The sequence below is a fragment of the Macrobrachium rosenbergii genome, chromosome 40 (assembly GCF_040412425.1).
Source record: "Macrobrachium rosenbergii isolate ZJJX-2024 chromosome 40, ASM4041242v1, whole genome shotgun sequence".
Classification (NCBI taxonomy): Eukaryota; Metazoa; Arthropoda; class Malacostraca; order Decapoda; family Palaemonidae; genus Macrobrachium; species Macrobrachium rosenbergii.
In genome coordinates, this window is record NC_089780.1 from 24,287,666 (window position 1) to 24,307,665 (window position 20,000).

Sequence of the window (20,000 nt, forward strand, 5' to 3'; positions counted from 1 at the left end):
ATATTTATATATAAATATATATATATATATATATATATATATATATATATATATATATATATATATATATATATATATATATATATATATATATATATATATATATATATATATCTATATACATATACTGTATATATATTTATATATATATGTATTTATATATGTAAACATATATATTGTATAAATATAAATATATATATATATAATATATTAATATACATATATAATATATCTATATATATATATGTATATATATATATATATATATATATATATATATATATATATATATATATATATATATATATATATATATATATATATATATATGAATGTCTTTACTGTAATACAACAGTATAATATGAAGATAAAAAGGCCCATAAAACAATGTAAGAACGTATCAACCACGTATTTTGAGCACTTCCTTCTGTGCCCCTATTCATTGGTAAAATATGGACAGATGATAGATGTAAAGGTACATTTACAAAACATATCTAGGTGTGGCAGCAAGTGTCGTTGGCATGCAGGTGGCCATTGACCCAGGAAGTATAGAAATTAAGGTATTCCCTTGTGATTTTTGGCTTCGTTAGCTTCCGTCTGGCAATGTGTCTGGCGGTCGTATTTTCTGAAACACCTTCTTAATTAAGAAGAGGCCTGAGGATTAACCAGCCGTCATCCGATTTCCAATGTCTTCCTGACAGGTTCATATTGCTGGTTTGATTAATGATAGCAGATTCCAGCATCTTCCTTTTATATGGACAACTACTTTTGAAAACCAGTTCTGCCCCACTCAATTTTATGGTATGGCCTTTATCCCTAATATGCAGGAAAATCCCCGAACTTTCTGAAGCATACCGCACTATCTTTTGTGCTCTGTTATTCTTTGCGAGATGGACCTACAGGTCTCCTCCACGTAAACCTCATTACAATTGCTGCACTGAATCTTGTAAACTCCTGCTTCGTCCCCCTTTTTTATTTAAGTATACGTTAATGAGCGAGCTCCTGATGGATTTCGGATAATGGAAAATGAAAGGATTATTAGTCCAGAGATGTTCTGTAGCTTTTTGGATGTTTTCGTCGTAGAGGAAGCTTTATTTTGTCGTTATAATCTATTTGCCTGTTGTGACTTGGACCTCTGTAGTATATTTTATTCGCTTTGTTAATACCCTTCTCGATAATGTGTAGTTGATAGAGCAGTTGCATTAGGTATTGGCGGATCGTGTTGAATTCTTTATTTAGGTATCATTTGAACATATCCTAAGTCCCTTGAGAAATAAGTTGCACCTTACCATGATCTTTACGGAGACATCGTGGTAGCTAAGGAAATGAATGTAAGAAACAGCGAAAGTGGGTTTCCTATATACTGTGAAAGCATGTCTGTTCTGTTCTCTTATGATTAGTACATCTAGAAACGGCAGTTTCCGTCCTTTTCCCATTCTGTTTTGAATTTTATGGTCGGACCTAGCGAATTTGGTGTATTAACAAATTCACTGAAGTCTCCCCAGCTATTGTCCCAGAAAGCAGAAATATCATCTACATATCTAAGCAAGATTATATTGCGGGGTTTGATAGGAGACAAAATTTCTGTTCCGAAATATTTCATGTACAGGTTTGCTAGAAGTGGGGATAGGGGACTGCCCATGCTACAACCAAATTTTTGTTTGTAAAAATTACCATTGAAAGAAAACACGTTGTTAGTTACACAGAGATTGATTAGTTTTAGAGTTCTGTCTATGCCAAGAGGAACTTGCACTTCACATAGCTGTAACTTCCTCTTTAGAAAAGACAACACGCCGGCGATCGGGACTTTGGTAAATAATGACTCGACGTCTAGGCTGAGCAATTTGATGTTATTAGAGAGGATATTTAAACTGTTAAATTTTTTTATAAAATCCTCTGAATGTTTGACGTGGGAGGATGAGAAGGTTCCTAGAAAGGGTGATAATAGGTCTCAAGCCATTTTGATAATTTACACATGAGAAAGCCCTGCTAGATATTATAGGGCATAACGGAATCCCATCTTTATGTGTTTTTGGGAGGCCATAAAAATAGGGAAGAGAGGGGTTGATTATCTTGAATGCCTCTAGTAATTCTATATTCGAGACGGAATTTTTCACGAGTCATATATATTATATATATATATATATATATATATATATATATATATATATATATATATATATATATATATATATATAAAATATCCCATATAGAAAATAAATTTATACGGGCCCATAAAACACTATTTAAATATTGAAACCATATATGGTTTCAATTCGTTTTAAATAGTGTTTTATATATGTAACGTCTATATATATTTATTTTCATATTACACTGTAGTATTACAGGAAAAAGACATTCATATATATATATATATATATATATATATATATATATATATATATATATAATAAAAATATATTTAAATATTTCTATAAAATATACATATAGAAATATACATAAATATATTTATATTTATATATATTTAAATTTATATTCATATATATATATATATATATATATATATATATATATCTATATATATATATATATGTAATATATATAACCATATATAAATATATTTATATATATATATAAATGTATTTATATATATAATATATATATATATATGTATTTATACATATATATATATATATATATATATATATATATATATATATATATATATATATATATATATATATTTATATATGATATATATATATATATATATATATATATATATATATATATATATATATATATATATATATATATATATATATATATATATATATATATATATATATATATATATATATAATAGTAATCTTAAAAGAAGGGGTGTAAGAGCAATTGACAGAAACTAATCATTTAGCATGGTATATGTCATTTGATTTACTACTGCGTTTCATTTCAATCTTCTACCTTACCTTTGTTTCCTGTTTCTCATATTCGTTTGTTTTTTCTCATACCTTTTCTAGCTCAAGGATGCGCTGACAATAACCAGTGCTATTCTTACGGGCAAATGAGAGGAAATGATTACTGCACTCGATATGGGTGGCTTCAGAGCAGTGAGTATCGGTTGTCTCATTCTGAATTATTGTATACATTTTTTATGTCTCGTTTGTTTTGAAGTCAATATCTTTTCGCAGATCATTATTCTGATTTGTGAAACCCAAGAATTAGCATTAATTCTGCATCCACTGTCAGCATTAACTCTGCACCCACTATCAGGTTTAATTCTGCATCCACTATCAGCTTTAATCTGCATCCACTATCAGCATTAATTCTGCATCTACTGTCAGCATTAATTCTGCATCCAGTATCAAGATTTCTGCATGATTAATTCTACATCCACTATCAGCATTAATTCTGCATCCACTATCAGTATTAACTCTGCACCCACTGTCAGCATTAATTCTGCATCCACTTCCAGCATTAATTCTGAAACCACTATCAGCATTAATTTTTCATCCACTATCAGCATTATTCTGCATCTAATATCAGAATAACCCACTATCAGCATTAATCTGCATCCACTATCAGAATTAATTCTGCACCCACTATCAGCATTAATTCTGCATCCAATATCAGCATTAACTCAGCATCCACTACCCGCATTAATTCTGCATCCACTGTCAGCATTAATTCTGCACCTGCCATCAGCATTAATTCTGCATCCACTATCAGCATGAATTCTGAAACCACTATCAGCATTAATTCTGCACCCACTATCAGTATTAATTCTGCATCCAATACCAGCATTAATTCTGCACCCACTATCAGCATTAATTCCGCATCCAATATCAGCATTAATTCTGCATCCCCTATCAGCATTAATTTTTCATCCAATATCAGAATGAATTCTGCATCCACTATCAGCATTTATTTTGCATCAAATATCAGTATTAATTCGGCATCCACTATCAGCATTAATTCCGAACCCAATATCAGCATTAATTCTGTATCCACTATCAGCATTAATTCTGCTTCCACTATCACTTTTAGACAATGAATTCTTTTTTTATGCAAATCAGGAATTATTGAAGATAACAAGAACCTTATTGATATTTTTTAACGTCAAGGCAAAAACGGTTTGAAGCCTACTTAGTGATGGATGACCATCATTTTTCTCTGGATTATGGTATATACTGGCCGCTTCATAGTTCTGAAATGAGGTCTGAAATGAATTCTACACTTCAGAAAGGATTGGCACTATGAGAAGAGTGAAATGATGTTATTTATACGACGAAATTGTCTTTTGTTTTAACTAAAGCTTACTAACATTATTGTCAGTAGTAATTACCATAGCTGAATTATAATTGAACGATACGTTTCAAAAACCAAAGGTTATAAAGGGTCATTCTGTGTGACCTTCCTAAAATCACTGTCTGATTATACAAATGAAATCTGTTTAGCTTGTGTCCCAGCATCATATCAACTAATATCCGCCATCCGTCTTTCAGGGAACGTCTGGCTCGTCGACGGCCTCAGAACAGCACTCCAGGGCTTCGGTAAAATGAAAGGCCTGCTGCAACAGATGAGTGCCTCAAAGGGCGGACGCAAACGACGCGCAGTGTACTCGTTGACAGTGAGCGACAACAATACAGTCATCCTTAGTAATTACTGCGGAATGGGCAGCATCATAACGGATACTCCAACAAAAATTTACAGTTATGTGTTGGACTACATCTTAAATCTGACTGTAAGCAGCAATCCAGAGGAAGTAGAGTGTATGGCTGCTTTGCTCAACGAGTTTGCATCTCTCATAGAGACCAATACAATCAGCATTATCTCAGATGAAATGCTCATTAATGCCACTGACAGTGCCATAGTACACATACAATATCTCTTGTGTATATTAACTGGAGGTAAGGAGGAGTATGTTTGTGGTGTATGTGTTGCATCAATGAAGGAAGGAACTATTGGTTGTATTTATTCTTGGCATAGATATCAGTATAACATAGAAAAAATTACAGAATACCGAATGGGGAGCAACAAATTAATTAACACTTCTTTACTTCTACAGAATATTGTCCATCAACAAGCACATCAAGCAGTACCACTGAATCGACCACAGGTGGAACTACAACCATATCAGGCACTACCAGTGAATCGACCACAGGTGGAACTACAACCACAACAGACACCACCAGTGCATCAACCACAGGTGGAACTACAACCACATCTGGCACTACCAGTGCATCTACCACAGGTGGAACTACAACCACATCAGGCACTACCAGCGCATCAACCTCAGGGGAAACTACAACATCAGGCACTACCAGTGCATCAACCTCAGGGGAAACTACAACAACATCAGGCACTACCAGTGCATCAACCTCAGGGGAAACTACAACCACATCAGGCACTACCAGCGCATCAACCTCAGAGGAAGCTACAACAACATCAGGCACTACCAGTGCATCGACAACAGGTGGAACTACAACCACATCAGGCACTACCAGTCCATCAACCTCAGGGGAAACTACAACCATATCAGGAACTACCAGTGCATCGACCATAGGTGAAACTACAACCACATCAGGCACTACCAGCACGTCAACCTCAGGGGAAACTACAACATCAGGTACTACCAGTGCATCAACCTCAAAGGAAGCTACAACAACATCAGGCACTAGCAGTGCATCGACAACAGGTGGAACTACAACCATATCAGGCACTACCAGTGAATCGACCACAGGTGGAACTACAACCACAACAGACACCACCAGCGCATCAACCACAGGTGGAACTACAACCACATCTGGCACTACCAGTGCATCTACCACAGGTGGAACTACAACACATCAGGCACTACCAGCGCGCATCAACCCATCAGGGGAAACTACAACAACATCAGGCACTACCAGTGCATCAACCACATCAGGAACTACAACAACATCAGGCACTACCAGTGCATCAACCTCAGGGGAAACTACAACAACATCAGGCACTACCAGCGCATCAACCTCAGGAGGAAAGCAAACATCAGGCACTACCAGTGCATCGACCACAGGTGGAACTACAACCACACCAGGCACTACCAGTCCATCAACCTCAGGGGAAACTACAACCATATCAGGCACTACCAGTGCATCGACCAGCAGGTGAAACTACAACCACATCAGGCACTACCAGCACGTCAACCTCAGTGGAAACAGGGGGAAACAACAACATCAGGTACTACCAGTGCATCAACCTCAGAGGAAACTACAACAACATCAGGGACTACCAGTGCATCGACAACAGGTGGAACTACAACCATATCAGGCACTACCAGTGAATCGACCACAGGTGGAACTACAACCACAACAGACACCACTACCAATGCATCAACCACAGGTGGAACTACAACCACATCAGGCACTACCAGTGCATCGACCACAGGTGGAACTACAACCACATCAGGCACTACCAGTGCATCAACAGAGCTCACAGGTGGAAACTACAACAACATCAGGCACTACCAGTGCATCAACCTCAGGTGGAAACTACAACAACATCAGGCACTACCAGTGCATCGACCTCAGGGGAAACTACATCAACCACATCAGGCAACTCAGGCACTACCAGCGCATCAACCTCAGGGAAGCTACAAACATCAGGCACTACCATTGCATTAACAACAGGTGGAACTACAACCACATCAGGCACTACCAGTGCATCAACCTCAGGAGGAAACTTCAACCACATCAGGAACTACCAGTGCATCGACCACAGGGTGAAACTACAACCACATCAGGCACTACCAGCACGTCAACCTCAGGGGAACTACAACAACAACATCAGGTACTACCAGTGCATCAACCTCAGGGGAAACTACAACCACATCAGGGGCAACTACAACCAGCATCAGTGAATCAACCCATCAACCACAGGTGGAACTACAACCACATCAGGCACTACCAGCACATCAACCTCAGGTGAAACTACAACAACATCAGGCACTACCAGCATATCAACCTCAGGGGAAACTACAACAACATCAGGCACTACCAGCGCATCAACCTCAAGGGGAAACTACAACAACATCAGGCACTACCAGCGCATCAACCACAGGTGGAACTACAACCATATCAGGCACTACCAGTGCATCAACCTCAGGGGAAACTACAACATCAGACACAACCAGCGCATCAACCTCAGGAGAAAATACATCAGGCACTACCAGCGCATCAACCTCAGGGGAAACTACAACCACATCAAACACTACCAGCGCATCGAGCAACAGGTGGAATTACAACCACATCAGGCACTACCAGTGCATCAACCTCAGGGGAAACTACAACCACATCAGGCACTACCAGCATATCAACCTCAGAGGAAACTACAACAACATCAGGCACTACCAGTGCATCAACCTCAGGGGAAACTACAACAACATCAGGCACTACCAGCGCATCCACCACAGGTGGAACTACAACCACATCAGGCACTACCAGTCCATCGACCTCAGGGGAGACTACAACATCAGACACTACCAGCGCATCAACCTCAAGGGAAACTACAACATCAGGTACTACCAGCGCATCAACCTCAGGGGAAACTACAACCACATCAAGCACTACCAGTGCGTCGACAACAGGTGGAATTACATCCACATCAGGCACTACCAGCGCATCAACCTCAGGGGAAACCACAACCACATCAGGCATTACCAGTGCATCAACCTCAGGGGAAACCACAACCACATCAGGCATTACCAGTGAATCAACCTCAGAGGAAACTACAACCACATCAGGCACTACCAGTGTATCGACAACAGGTGGAACTACAAGCACAACAGGCACTACCAGCGTATCAACCTCTGGGGAAACTACAACATCAGGCACTACCAGCGCATCAATCTCAGGGGAAACTACAACAACGTCAGGCACTACCAGTGAATCAACCTCAATAGAAACTACAACATCGGGCACTACCAGCGCATCGACTACAGGTGGAACTACAACCACATCAGTTACTACCAGCGTATCAACCTCAGGGGAAACTACAACAACATCAGGCACTACCAGCGCATCAACCTCAGGGGAAACTACAACAACATCAGGCACTACCAGTGCATCAACCTCAGGGGAAACTACAACAACATCAGGCACTACCAGCGCATCAACCTCAGGGGAAACTACAACAACATCGGGCACTACCAGCGCATCGACCACAGGTGAAGCTACAACCACATCAGGTAACACCAGTGCATCAACCTCAGGGGAAACTACAACAACATCAGGCACTACCAGCGCATCAACCTCAGGGGAAACTACAACAACATTAGGCACTACTAGCGCATCAACCTCAGGGAAAACTACTAACCACAACAGGCACTACCAGCGTATCAAACTCAGGGGAAACTACAACCATATCAGGCACGTCCAGCGCATCAACCTCAGGGGAAACTACAACAACATCAGGCACTACCAGCGCATCAACCTCAGGGGAAACTACAATAACATCAGGCACTACCAGCACATTACCATCAGTGGAAACTACAACAACATCAGGCACTACCAGTGCATCGACCACAGGTTCAACTACAACCATATCAGGCACTACCATGCATCAACCTCAGGAGAAACTACTACAACATCAGGCACTACCAGTACATCAAGCACTGGTGGAACTACAACCACATCAGGTGCTATGAGTGCATCGACCACAGGTGGAACTACAACCACATCAAGCACTACCAATGCATCAACCTCAGGGGAAACTACAACCACATCAGGCATTACAAATGCATCAACCTCAGGGGAAACTACAATCACATCAGGCACTACCAGCGCATCAACAAAAGGTGGAACTACAATCACAACAGGCACTACCAGCATATCAACCTCAGGGGAAACTACAACAACATCAGGCACTACCAGTGCATCAACCTCAGGGGAAACTACAACAACATCAGGCACTACAAGAACATCAACCTCAATGGAAACTACAACATCAGGCACTACCAGCGCATCGACCACAGGTGGAACTACAACCACATCAGTTACTACCAGTGTATCAACCTCATGGGAAACTACAACAACATCCGGCTCTACCAGCGCATCAACCTCAGGGAAACTACAATAATATCAGGCACTACCAGAACGTCAACCTCAGGGGAAACTACAACACCATCAGGCACTACCAGCGCATCAACCTCAGGGGAAACTACAACAACATCAGGCACTACCAGTGCATCGACCACAGGTGGAACTACAACGACATCAGGCACTACCAGAGCATCAAGCCTAGGGGAAACAACAACACCATCAGGCACTACCAGTGCATCAACCTCAGGGGAAACTACAACCACATCAAGCACTACCAGTGCGTCGACAACAGGTGGAATTACATCCACATCAGGCACTACCAGCGCATCAACCTCAGGGGAAACCACAACCACATCAGGCATTACTAGTGCATCGACCTCAGGGGAAACTACAACCACATTAGGCACTACCAGTGCATCGACAACAGGTGGAACTACAACCACATCTAGCACTACCAATGCATCACCCTCAGGGGAAACCACAACCACATCAAATATTACCAAAGCATCAACCTCAGGGGAAACTACAACCACATCAGGAACTACCAGTGTATTGACAACAGGTGGAACTACAAGCACAACAGGCACTACCAGCGTATCAACCTCTGGTGAAACTACAACAACATCAGGCACTACCAGCGCATCAACCTCAGGGGAAACTACAACGTCAGGCACTACCAGTAAATCAACCCCAATGGAAACTACAACATCAGGCACTACCAGCGCATCGACCACAGGTGGAACTACAACCACATCAGTAACTACCAGCATATCAACCTCAGGGGAAACTACAACAACATCAGGAATTACCAGCGCATCAACCTCAGGGGAAACTACAACAACATCAGGGACTAGCAGCGCATCAGCATCAGGGGAAACTACAACAACATCAGGCACTACCAGCGCATCAACCTCAGGGGAAACTACAACATCAGGCACTACCAGCGCATCAACCTCCGGAAACTACAACAACATTGGGCACTATCAGTGCATCGACCACAGGTGAAGCTACAACCACATCAGGTAACACCAGTGCATCAACCTCAGGGGAAACTACAACATCAGGCACTACCAGCGCATCAACCCCAGGGGAAACTACAACAACATTAGGCACTACCAGAACATCGACCTCTGGGGAAACTACAACCACAACAGGCACTATCAGCGCATCAAACTCAGGGGAAACTACAACCATATCAGGCACATCCAGCGCATCAACCTCAGGGGAAACTACAACAAGAACATCAGGCACTACCAGCACATCAACCTCAGGGGAAACTATAATAACATCAGGCACTACCAGCACATTACCCTCAAGGGAAACTACAACATCATCAGGCACTACCAGTGCATCGACCACAGGTTCAACTACCACCATATCAGGCACTACCATCGCATCAACCTCAGGGGAAACTACTAAAACATCAGGCACTACCAGTTCATCAAGCACTGGTGGAACTACAACCACATCAGGTGCTATGAGTGCATCGACCACAGGTGGAACTGCAACCACATCAGGTGCTACCAATGCATCAACCTCAGGGGAAACTACAACCATATCAGGCATTACCAACACATCAACATCAGGGGAAACTACAGCCACATCAGGCACTACCAGTGCATCGACAAAAGGCACTACCAGCATACCAACCTCAGGGGAAACTACAACATCAGGCACTACCAGCACATCAACCTCAGGGGAAACTACAACAACATCAGGCACTACAAGCGCATCAACCTCAATGGAAACTACAACATCAGGCACTACCAGTGCATCGACCACAGGTGGAACTACAACCACATCAGTTACTACCAGTGTATCAACCTCAGGGGAGACTACAACAACATCAGGCTCTACCAGCGCATCAACCTCAGCGGAAACTATAACAACATCAGGCACAACCAGTGCATCAACATCAGGGGAAACTACAACGTCATCAGGCACTACCAGCGCATCAGCCTCAGGGGAAACTACAACCACATCAGGCACTACCAGCACATCAACCTCAATGGAAACTACAACAAAATCAGGCACTACCAGCACATCATCCACAGGTGGAACTACAACTACATCAGTTACTACCAGCGCATCAACCTTAGGGGAAACTACAACATCAGGCACTACCAGTGCACCAACCTCAGGGGAAACTACAACAACATCAGGCACTACCAGCACATCAACCTCAGGGGAAACTACAACAATATCAGGCACTACCAGAACATCAACCTCAGGGGAAACTACAACAACATCAGCCACTACCAGTGCATCAACCTCAGGGGAAACTACTACAACATCAGGCACTACCAGCGCATCGACCACAGGTGGAACTACAACCACATCAGGTAACACCAGTGCATCAAGCTCAGGGGAAACGACACCATCAGGCACTACCAGCGCATCAACCTCAGGGGAAACTACAACAACATTAGGCACTACCAGCACATCAACCTCAGGGGAAACTACAACAACAACAACGGGCAACACCAGAGCATCAACCTCCGGGGAAACTACAATCATCATCAGGCATTACCAGCACATCAACCTCAGGGGAAACTACTACAACATCAGGCACTACCAGTGCATCAACCTCAGGGGAAACTACAACAACATTAGGCACTACCATCGCATCAACCTCAGGGGAAAGTACTACAACATCAGGCACTACCAGTGCATCAAGCACTGGTGGAACTACAACCACATCAGGCACTACCAGTGCATCGACGACAGGTGGAACTACAATCATCAGGCACTACCAGTGCGTCAACCTCAAGGGAAAGTACAATCATCAGGCACTACCAGCACATCAACCTCAGGGGAAACTACAACAACATCAGGCATTACAAGTTCATCTATCACAGGTGTAACTACAACCATAGGCACTACCAGTGCATCAACCTCAGGGGAAAGTACAACCACATCAAGCACTACCAGTGCATCAACCTCAGGGGAAACAACAACAACATCAGGCACTACCAGTGCATCAACCTCAGGGAAACTACAACCACATCAGGTACTACCAATGCAGCTGACCACAGGTGGAATTACAACCACATCAGGCACTACCAGAGCATCAACCTCACTACTAAAACATCAGGGATCAACTACAGGTGAAACTACAACCAACATCAGGCACTACCAGTGCATCAACCTCAGGGGAAACTACCACAACATCAGGCACTACCAGCACATCAACCTCAGGGGAAAAAGTACAACAGCAAGCACTGCCAGGGCATCAACCAGAGGTGGAACTACAACCACACCAAGCACTACCAGTGCATTAACATCAGGGAAAACTACCAACACATCAGGCACTACCAGTACATCAACCACTGGTGGAACTACAACCATATCTGGCACTACGAGTGCAACGACCATAGGTGGAACTACAATGACATCAGGCACTACCAGCACATCAACCTCAAGGGAAACTACAACATCAGGCACTACCAACGCATCAACATCAGGGGAAACTACAACAACATCAGGCACTACCAGTGCATCGACCACAGGTGGAACTATAGCCACATCAGGCACTACCAGACCATCTACCTCAGGGGAAACTACAACCACATCAAGTAGTATCAGTGCATCAACCTCAAGGGAAACTACAACAAAATCAGGTACTACCAGCGCATCAACCTCAGGGAAAACTACAACCACATCAGGCACATGGGCACATCAACCTCAGGGGAAACTATAACAACACCAGGCACTACCAGTGCATTGACAACAGGTGGAACTACAACCACATCAGGCACTCCCAATGCATCAACCTCAGGGGAAACTACAATCACATCAGGCACTACCAGTGCATCAACCTCAGGGGAAACTACAACATCAGGCAATACCAGCGCATCAAAAACAGGTGGAACTACAAGCACAACAGGAACTACCAGCGTATCAACCTCAGGGGAAACTACAACATCAGGCACTACCAGCACATCAACCTCAGGGGAAACTACAACATCAGGCACTCCCAGCACATCAACCTCTGGGGAAACTACAACAACATCAGGCACTACCAGTGCATCAACCACAGGTGGAACTACAATCACATCAGGTACTAGGCGCATCAACCAATGAGGAAACTACAACATCAGGCAATACCAGTGCATTAACCTCAGGGGAAACTACAACAACATCAGGCACTACCAGTACATTAACCTCAGGGGAAACTACATCAGGCACTACCAGTACATCAACCTCAGGAGAAACTACAACAACATCAGGCACTACCAGCACATCAATCTCAGGGGAAACTACAACAACACCAGGCACTACCAGTGCATCAACCACAGGTGAAACTACAACCACATCAGGTAACACCAGCGCATCTACCTCAGGGGAAACTAAAACAACGTCAGGCACTATCAGCGCATCAACCTCAGGGGAAACAACAACAACATCAGGCACTACCAGGCCATCAAGCCCACTGGATACTACAACATCAGGCAATACCAGAACATCAAGCTCAGGGGAAACTACAATAACATCAGGCACTACCAGTGCATCGACCACAGGTGAAACTACAACAACATCAGGCACTCCTAGCGCATCAACCTCAGGGGAAACTACAACAACATCAGGCACTACCAGTGCATCAACCTCAGGGGAAACTACAACATCAGGCACTACCAGTGCATCAACCTCAGGGGAAACTACAACATCAGGCACTACCAGTGCATCAAGCACTGGTGAAACTACAACCACATCAGGCACTACGGGTGAATCGACCACAGGTAGAACTACAACCACATCAGGCACTACCAATGCATCAACCTCAGGGGAAACTACAACCACATCAGACATTGCCAACGCATCAACCTCAGGGGAAACTACAACCACATCAAGCACTACCATTGCATCAACCTCAGGGGTAACTACAACATCTGAAACTACCAGTGCATCAACCTCAGGGGTAACTACAACATCTGAAACTACCAGTGCATCAACCTCATGGGAAACTACAACCACATCATTTACTACCAATGCATTGACCACAGGTGGAATTACAATCACATCAGGCACTACCAGAGCATCAACCTCAGGGGAAACTACAACCACAGCAGGGACTAACAGTGCATCAACCTCATGGGAAACTACAACATCAGGCATTACCAGTGCATTGACCAAAGGGAAACTACAACCACATCAGGCACTACCAGCATATCAACCTCATGGGAAACTACAACCACATCAGGCACTACTAGTGCATCAACCACAGGTGGAACTACAACCACATCAGGCACTACCAGTGCATCAACCTCAGTGGAAACTACAACCACACCAGGCACTAGCAGTGCATCAACCACAGGTGGAACTACAACCACATCAGGCACTAATAGTGCATCAACTTCTGGGGAAACTACAACCATATCAGGCACTGCCAGTGCACCGACCAAAGGTGTAACTACAACCACATCAGTCACTACCGGTGCATCCACAACAGGTAGAACTACAACCACATCAGGCACTACCAGTGCATCAACCTCAAGAGAAACTACAACCACATCAGGCACTACCAGTGCATTGACAACAGGTGCAACTACAACCACATCAAGCACTACGAGCACATCAACCTCAGGGCAAAATACAACCACATCAGGCACTACCAGCATATCAACCTCAGGGGAAACTACAACAACATCAGGCACTACCAGTGCATCGACCACAGGTGGAACTACCACATCGGGCACTACCAGCGCATCAACCTCAGGGGAAACTACAACAACATCAGGCACTATCAGTGCATCAACCACAGGTGGAACTACAACCACATCAGGCACTACCAGCGCATCAACCTCAGGGGAAACTACAACCACATCAGGCACTGTTAGTGCATCAACCACAGGTGTAACTACAACCACATCAGGCAGTAAAATTGCATCGACCACACGTGAAACAACAACTACATCAGGCACTACCATTGCATCAACCTCAGGGGAAACTACAACCACATTAGGCACTAACAGTGTCTCAACAATAAGTGGAACTACAACCACATCAGGCAGTACCAATGCCTCAAAAACTGGTGGAACTACAACCACATCAGGCACTACCACTCCCTCAACAGCAAGTGGAACTACAACCACATCAAGCACTATAAGTGCATCGACCACAGGTGGAACAACAACCACATCAAGCACTACCAGTGCATCGACCACAGGTGGAACTACAACTACATCTGGCACTACCAGTGCATTGACCACAGGTGGAACTACAACCGCATCAGGCACTATCAGTGCATCGACCACAGGTGGAACTACAACTGCATCAGGCACTACCAATGCATCAGCAACAGGTGAAACTACAGCCATGTCAGGCACTATCAGTGCATCAACAACAGGTGGACCTACAACCACAACAGGCATAACCAGTGCATCAACCACAGGTGGAACTACAACCACCTCAGGCAATACCAGTGCATCGACAATGGGTGGAAATACAACCACATCAGGCTTGACCAGTGCATTGACCACAGGTGGAACAACTACATCAGCCACCACCAGTGCATCAACCACAGGTGAAACTACAACCACATCAGGCAATATCAGTGCATCAACTACAGGTGGAACTACAACCACATCAGGCACTACCAGTGCATCGACGACAGGTGGAACTATAACCACATCAGGCACCACTAGTGCATCAACAACAGGTGGAACTACAGCCACATCAGGCACTACCAATGCATCAGCAACAGGTGAAACTACAAACATATCAGGCACCACCAGTGCATCAACAACAGGTGGAACTACAGCCACATCAGGCACCACCGGTGCTTCAACAACAGGTGGACCTACAACCACAACAGGCACAACCAGTGCATCGAACACAGGTGGAACTACAACCACCTCAGGCAATTCCAGTGCATCGACAATGGGTGGAACTACAACCACATCAAGCTTTACCAGTGCATCAACCACAGGTGGAACTACAACCACATTAGGCAATATCAGTGCATCAACTACAGGTGGAACTACAACCACATCAGGCACTACCAGTGCATCGACCACAGGTGGAACTACAACCACATTAGGCACTACTAGTACATCAACAACAGGTGGAACTACAACCACATTAGGTACCACTAATACACCGACCACAGGAGAAACTACAACCACATCAGGCACTACAAGTGCATCGACAACAAATGGAAGTGCAACCACATCAGGCACTACCAGTGCATCACCCACAGAAGGAACTACAACCACATCAAGCATTACCAGTACATTGAATACAGGTGGAACTACAAACACATCAGCCACTACCACTCCATTAACCATAGGTGGGGGAACTACAACCACATCAGGCACTAATATTATGTCAACCACAGGTGGAACTACAACCGCATCAGGCACTACCAGTGCATCAACCAATGGGGGAACTACAACCACATCACGCTCTACCAGTGCATCAACCACAGGTGGAACTATAACCACATCAGGCATTACCAGTGCATTGACCACAGGTGGAATTACAACCACATCAGGCACCACTAGTGCATCAACAATAGGTGGAACTACAACCACATCAGGTAACACTAATGCATTAACCACAGGGGAAACTACATCCACACCAGACACAACCAGTGCATCGACCACAGGGGGAACTAAAACCACATCAGGCACTACCAGTGCATCAACCGCAGGTGGAACTACAACCACATCAGGCACCACTAGTGCATCAATAACATTTCGAACTACAACCACATCAGGCACCACTAACTTATCAACCACAGGAGAAACTACAACCACATCAGGAACTACTAGTGCATCGACCACAGGTGGAACTACAATCACATCAGGCACTACCAGTGAATCAACCACAGATGGAACTACAACCACATCAAGCACTACCAGTGCATCAACACCAAGTGGAAATACAGCCACATCAGGCTCTACCAGTGCATCAACCAAAGTTGGAACTATAACCATATCAGGCACCACCAGTGTAACAACCACAGGTAATACTACAAACATATCAGACACTACCAATGCATCAACTACAAGTGGAACCACAACCTCATTAGGCACTACCAGTGCATTAACCACAGGTGGAGCTACAACCACATCAGGCACTACCAGTGCATCAAGAACAGGTGGTACTACAATAATATCAGGTATTATCAGTGCATCAACAACAGCTGGAACTGCAATCACATCACGAAACACCAGTGCAACCATCACAGGTGGAACTACAACCACATCAGGCACCAACAGTGTATCAACCACTAGTGGAACTACAACCACATCAGGCACTAACAGTGCATCAACCACAGGTGGTGCTGCAACCACATCAGGCACTGCCAATACATCAACCACAGGTGGAACTACAACCACATCGGGCACCATCAGTGCATCGACCACTGGTGGAACTACATCCACATCAGCCACTAATAGTGCATCAACCACAGGTGGAACTACAACCACATCAGGCCCTACCAGTACATCAACCACAGGTGCAACTACAAATACATCAGGCACTATCAGCACATCAACAGTGCGTGAAACTACATCATCCACCACTAGTGCATCAACATCTGGTGAAACTATAACATCAGGCACCACCAGCACATCAAACACAGGTGGAATTACAACCAAATCAGGCACTACCAGTACATCAACCACAGGTGGAATTACAACATTAGGCACTACCAGTTCATCAACCACAGGTAGAACTACAAACACATCAGGCACTACCAGTGCAATATCAACAGGTGGAACCACAACCACATCAGGCACTACCAGTGCAATATTAACAGGTGGAATTACAACCACATTAGGCAATACCAGGCATCAACCACAGGTGGAACTATAACCACATCACGCACTACCAGTGCATCAACAATAGGTGGCACTACAAGCACATCAGGCACTACCAGTGCAACAACCACAGGTGGAACTACAACCACATCAGGCACTAACAGTGCATTGACCACAGGTGAAACTACAACCACATCAGGCACTAACAGTGCATCAACCACAGGTGGAACTGCAATCACATCAGGCACTAACAGTGCATCAACCACAGGTGGAACTACAACCGCATCAGGCGCTTCCAGTGCATCAACTACAGGTGGAATTACAACCACATTAGGCACTATCAGCACATCAACCACAGGTGGAACTACAACCAAATCAGGCACTACTAGTGCATCATCCACAGGTGCAATTACAACCACACCAGGCACTATCAGTGAAGTGACCAAAGGCCAAACCACGACGACACAAGACACTACTAGTGTTACGACCACAGGCCCCACCGCAACCACACCAGGCACTTCCACTGCAGCAACCACAGGCCCCACCACAACCACACCAGGCACTTCCAGTGCAGTGACCACAGGTCCCACCACAACCACACCAGGCACTTCCACTGCAGCAACCACAGGTGCCACCACAACCACACCAGGCACTTCCAGTGCAGCGACCACAGGTGCCACCACAACCACACCAGGCACTTCCAGTGCAGCAACCAAAGGCCCCACCACAACCACACCAGGCACTTCCAGTGCAGCGACCACAGGCCCCACCACAACCACACCAGGCACTTCCAGTGCATTGACCACAGGCCCCACCACAAGCACACCAGGCACTTCCAGTGCAGCGACCACAGGCCCCACCACAACCACACCAGGCACTTCCAGTGCAGTGACCTCAGGCGCCATCACAACCACCACAGGCGCCATCACAACCACACTAGGCACCAGGCCCAGTGCAGCGACCACAGGTGCCACCACAACCACACCAGGCACTTCCAGAGCAGCAACCACAGGTGCCACCACAACCACACCAGGCACTTCCGGTGCAGCGACCACAGGCCCCACCACAACCACACCAGGCATTTCTAGTACAGCGACCGCAGGTGCCACCACAACCACACCAGGTACTTCCAGTGCAGTGACCACAGGTGCCACCACAACCACACCAGGCACTTCCAGAGCAGCAACCACAGGTGCCACCACAACCACACCAGGCACTTCCGGTGCAGCGACCACAGGCCCCACCACAACCACACCAGGCATTCCAGTGCAGCGACCGCAGGTGCCACCACAACCACACCAGGCACTTCCAGTGCAGTGACCACAGGCGCCACCACAACCACACCAGGCACTTCCAGTGCAGTGACCACAGGCCCCACCACAACCACACCAGGCACTTCCAGTGCAGCGACCACAGGCCTCACCACAACCAAACCAGGCACTTCCAGTGCAGTGACCACAGGTGCCACCACAACCTCACCAGGCACTTCCAGTGCAGTGACCACAGGCCCCAACACAACCACACCAGGCACTTTCAGTGAAGCAACGACAAGACCCACCACAACCACACTAGGCACTTCCAGTGCAGTGACCACAGGCCCCACCACAACCACACCAGGCACTTCCAGTGCAGCGACCACAGGCCCCACCACAACCACACCAGGCACTTCCAGTGCAGCGACCACAGGCCCCACCACAACCACACCAGGCACTTCCAGTGCAGCGACCACAGGCCCCACCACAACCACACCAGGCACTTCCAGTGCAGCGACCACAGGCCCCACCACAACCACACCAGGCACTTCCAGTGCAGTGACCTCAGGTGCCATCACAACCACCACAGGCGCCATCACAACCACACTAGGCACTTCCAGTGCAGCGACCACAGGTGCCACCACAAACACACCAGGCACTTCCAGAGCAGCAACCACAGGTGCCACCACCACCACACCAGGCACTTCCAGTGCAGCGACCACAGGCCCCACCACAACCACACCAGGCATTTCTAGTGCAGCGACCACAGGTGCCACCACAACCACACCTGGTACTTCCAGTGCAGTGACCACAGGCGCCACCACAACCACACCAGGCACTTCCAGTGCAGCAACCATAGGTGCCACCACAACCACACCAGGCACTTCCAGTGCAGCGACCACAGGTGCCACCACAACCAAACCAGGCACTTCCAGTGC

General features: G+C 45.3%; 2 protein-coding genes and 1 long non-coding RNA gene across 7 annotated transcripts in view; 2 read left to right on the forward strand and 1 right to left on the reverse strand.

Moving 5' to 3' along the window:
• The window catches only part of LOC136825980 (mucin-22-like), an 11,199-nt gene extending 5,082 nt beyond the window's left edge, over positions 1-6,117 (forward strand). The window contains exons 3-5 of the mRNA XM_067082841.1: positions 2,985-3,074; positions 4,470-4,874; positions 5,033-6,117. Coding sequence (XP_066938942.1) covers positions 2,985-3,074; positions 4,470-4,874; positions 5,033-6,117 — 1,580 coding nt within the window. The remainder of the gene's footprint in view (positions 1-2,984; positions 3,075-4,469; positions 4,875-5,032) is intronic.
• Positions 1-20,000, reverse strand: part of LOC136826262 (uncharacterized) — a 246,992-nt gene that overhangs the window by 84,670 nt on the left and 142,322 nt on the right. The window lies entirely within an intron of this gene.
• LOC136825982 (mucin-19-like) overlaps positions 10,522-20,000 on the forward strand; it is a 10,227-nt gene continuing 748 nt past the window's right edge. Inside the window, exons 1-5 of the mRNA XM_067082842.1 lie at positions 10,522-12,717; positions 12,823-14,155; positions 14,245-17,763; positions 17,853-19,031; positions 19,157-20,000. The exon at positions 19,157-20,000 is cut by the window's right edge and continues 748 nt beyond it. Of these exons, the coding sequence (XP_066938943.1) occupies positions 10,522-12,717; positions 12,823-14,155; positions 14,245-17,763; positions 17,853-19,031; positions 19,157-20,000 (9,071 nt within the window). The remainder of the gene's footprint in view (positions 12,718-12,822; positions 14,156-14,244; positions 17,764-17,852; positions 19,032-19,156) is intronic.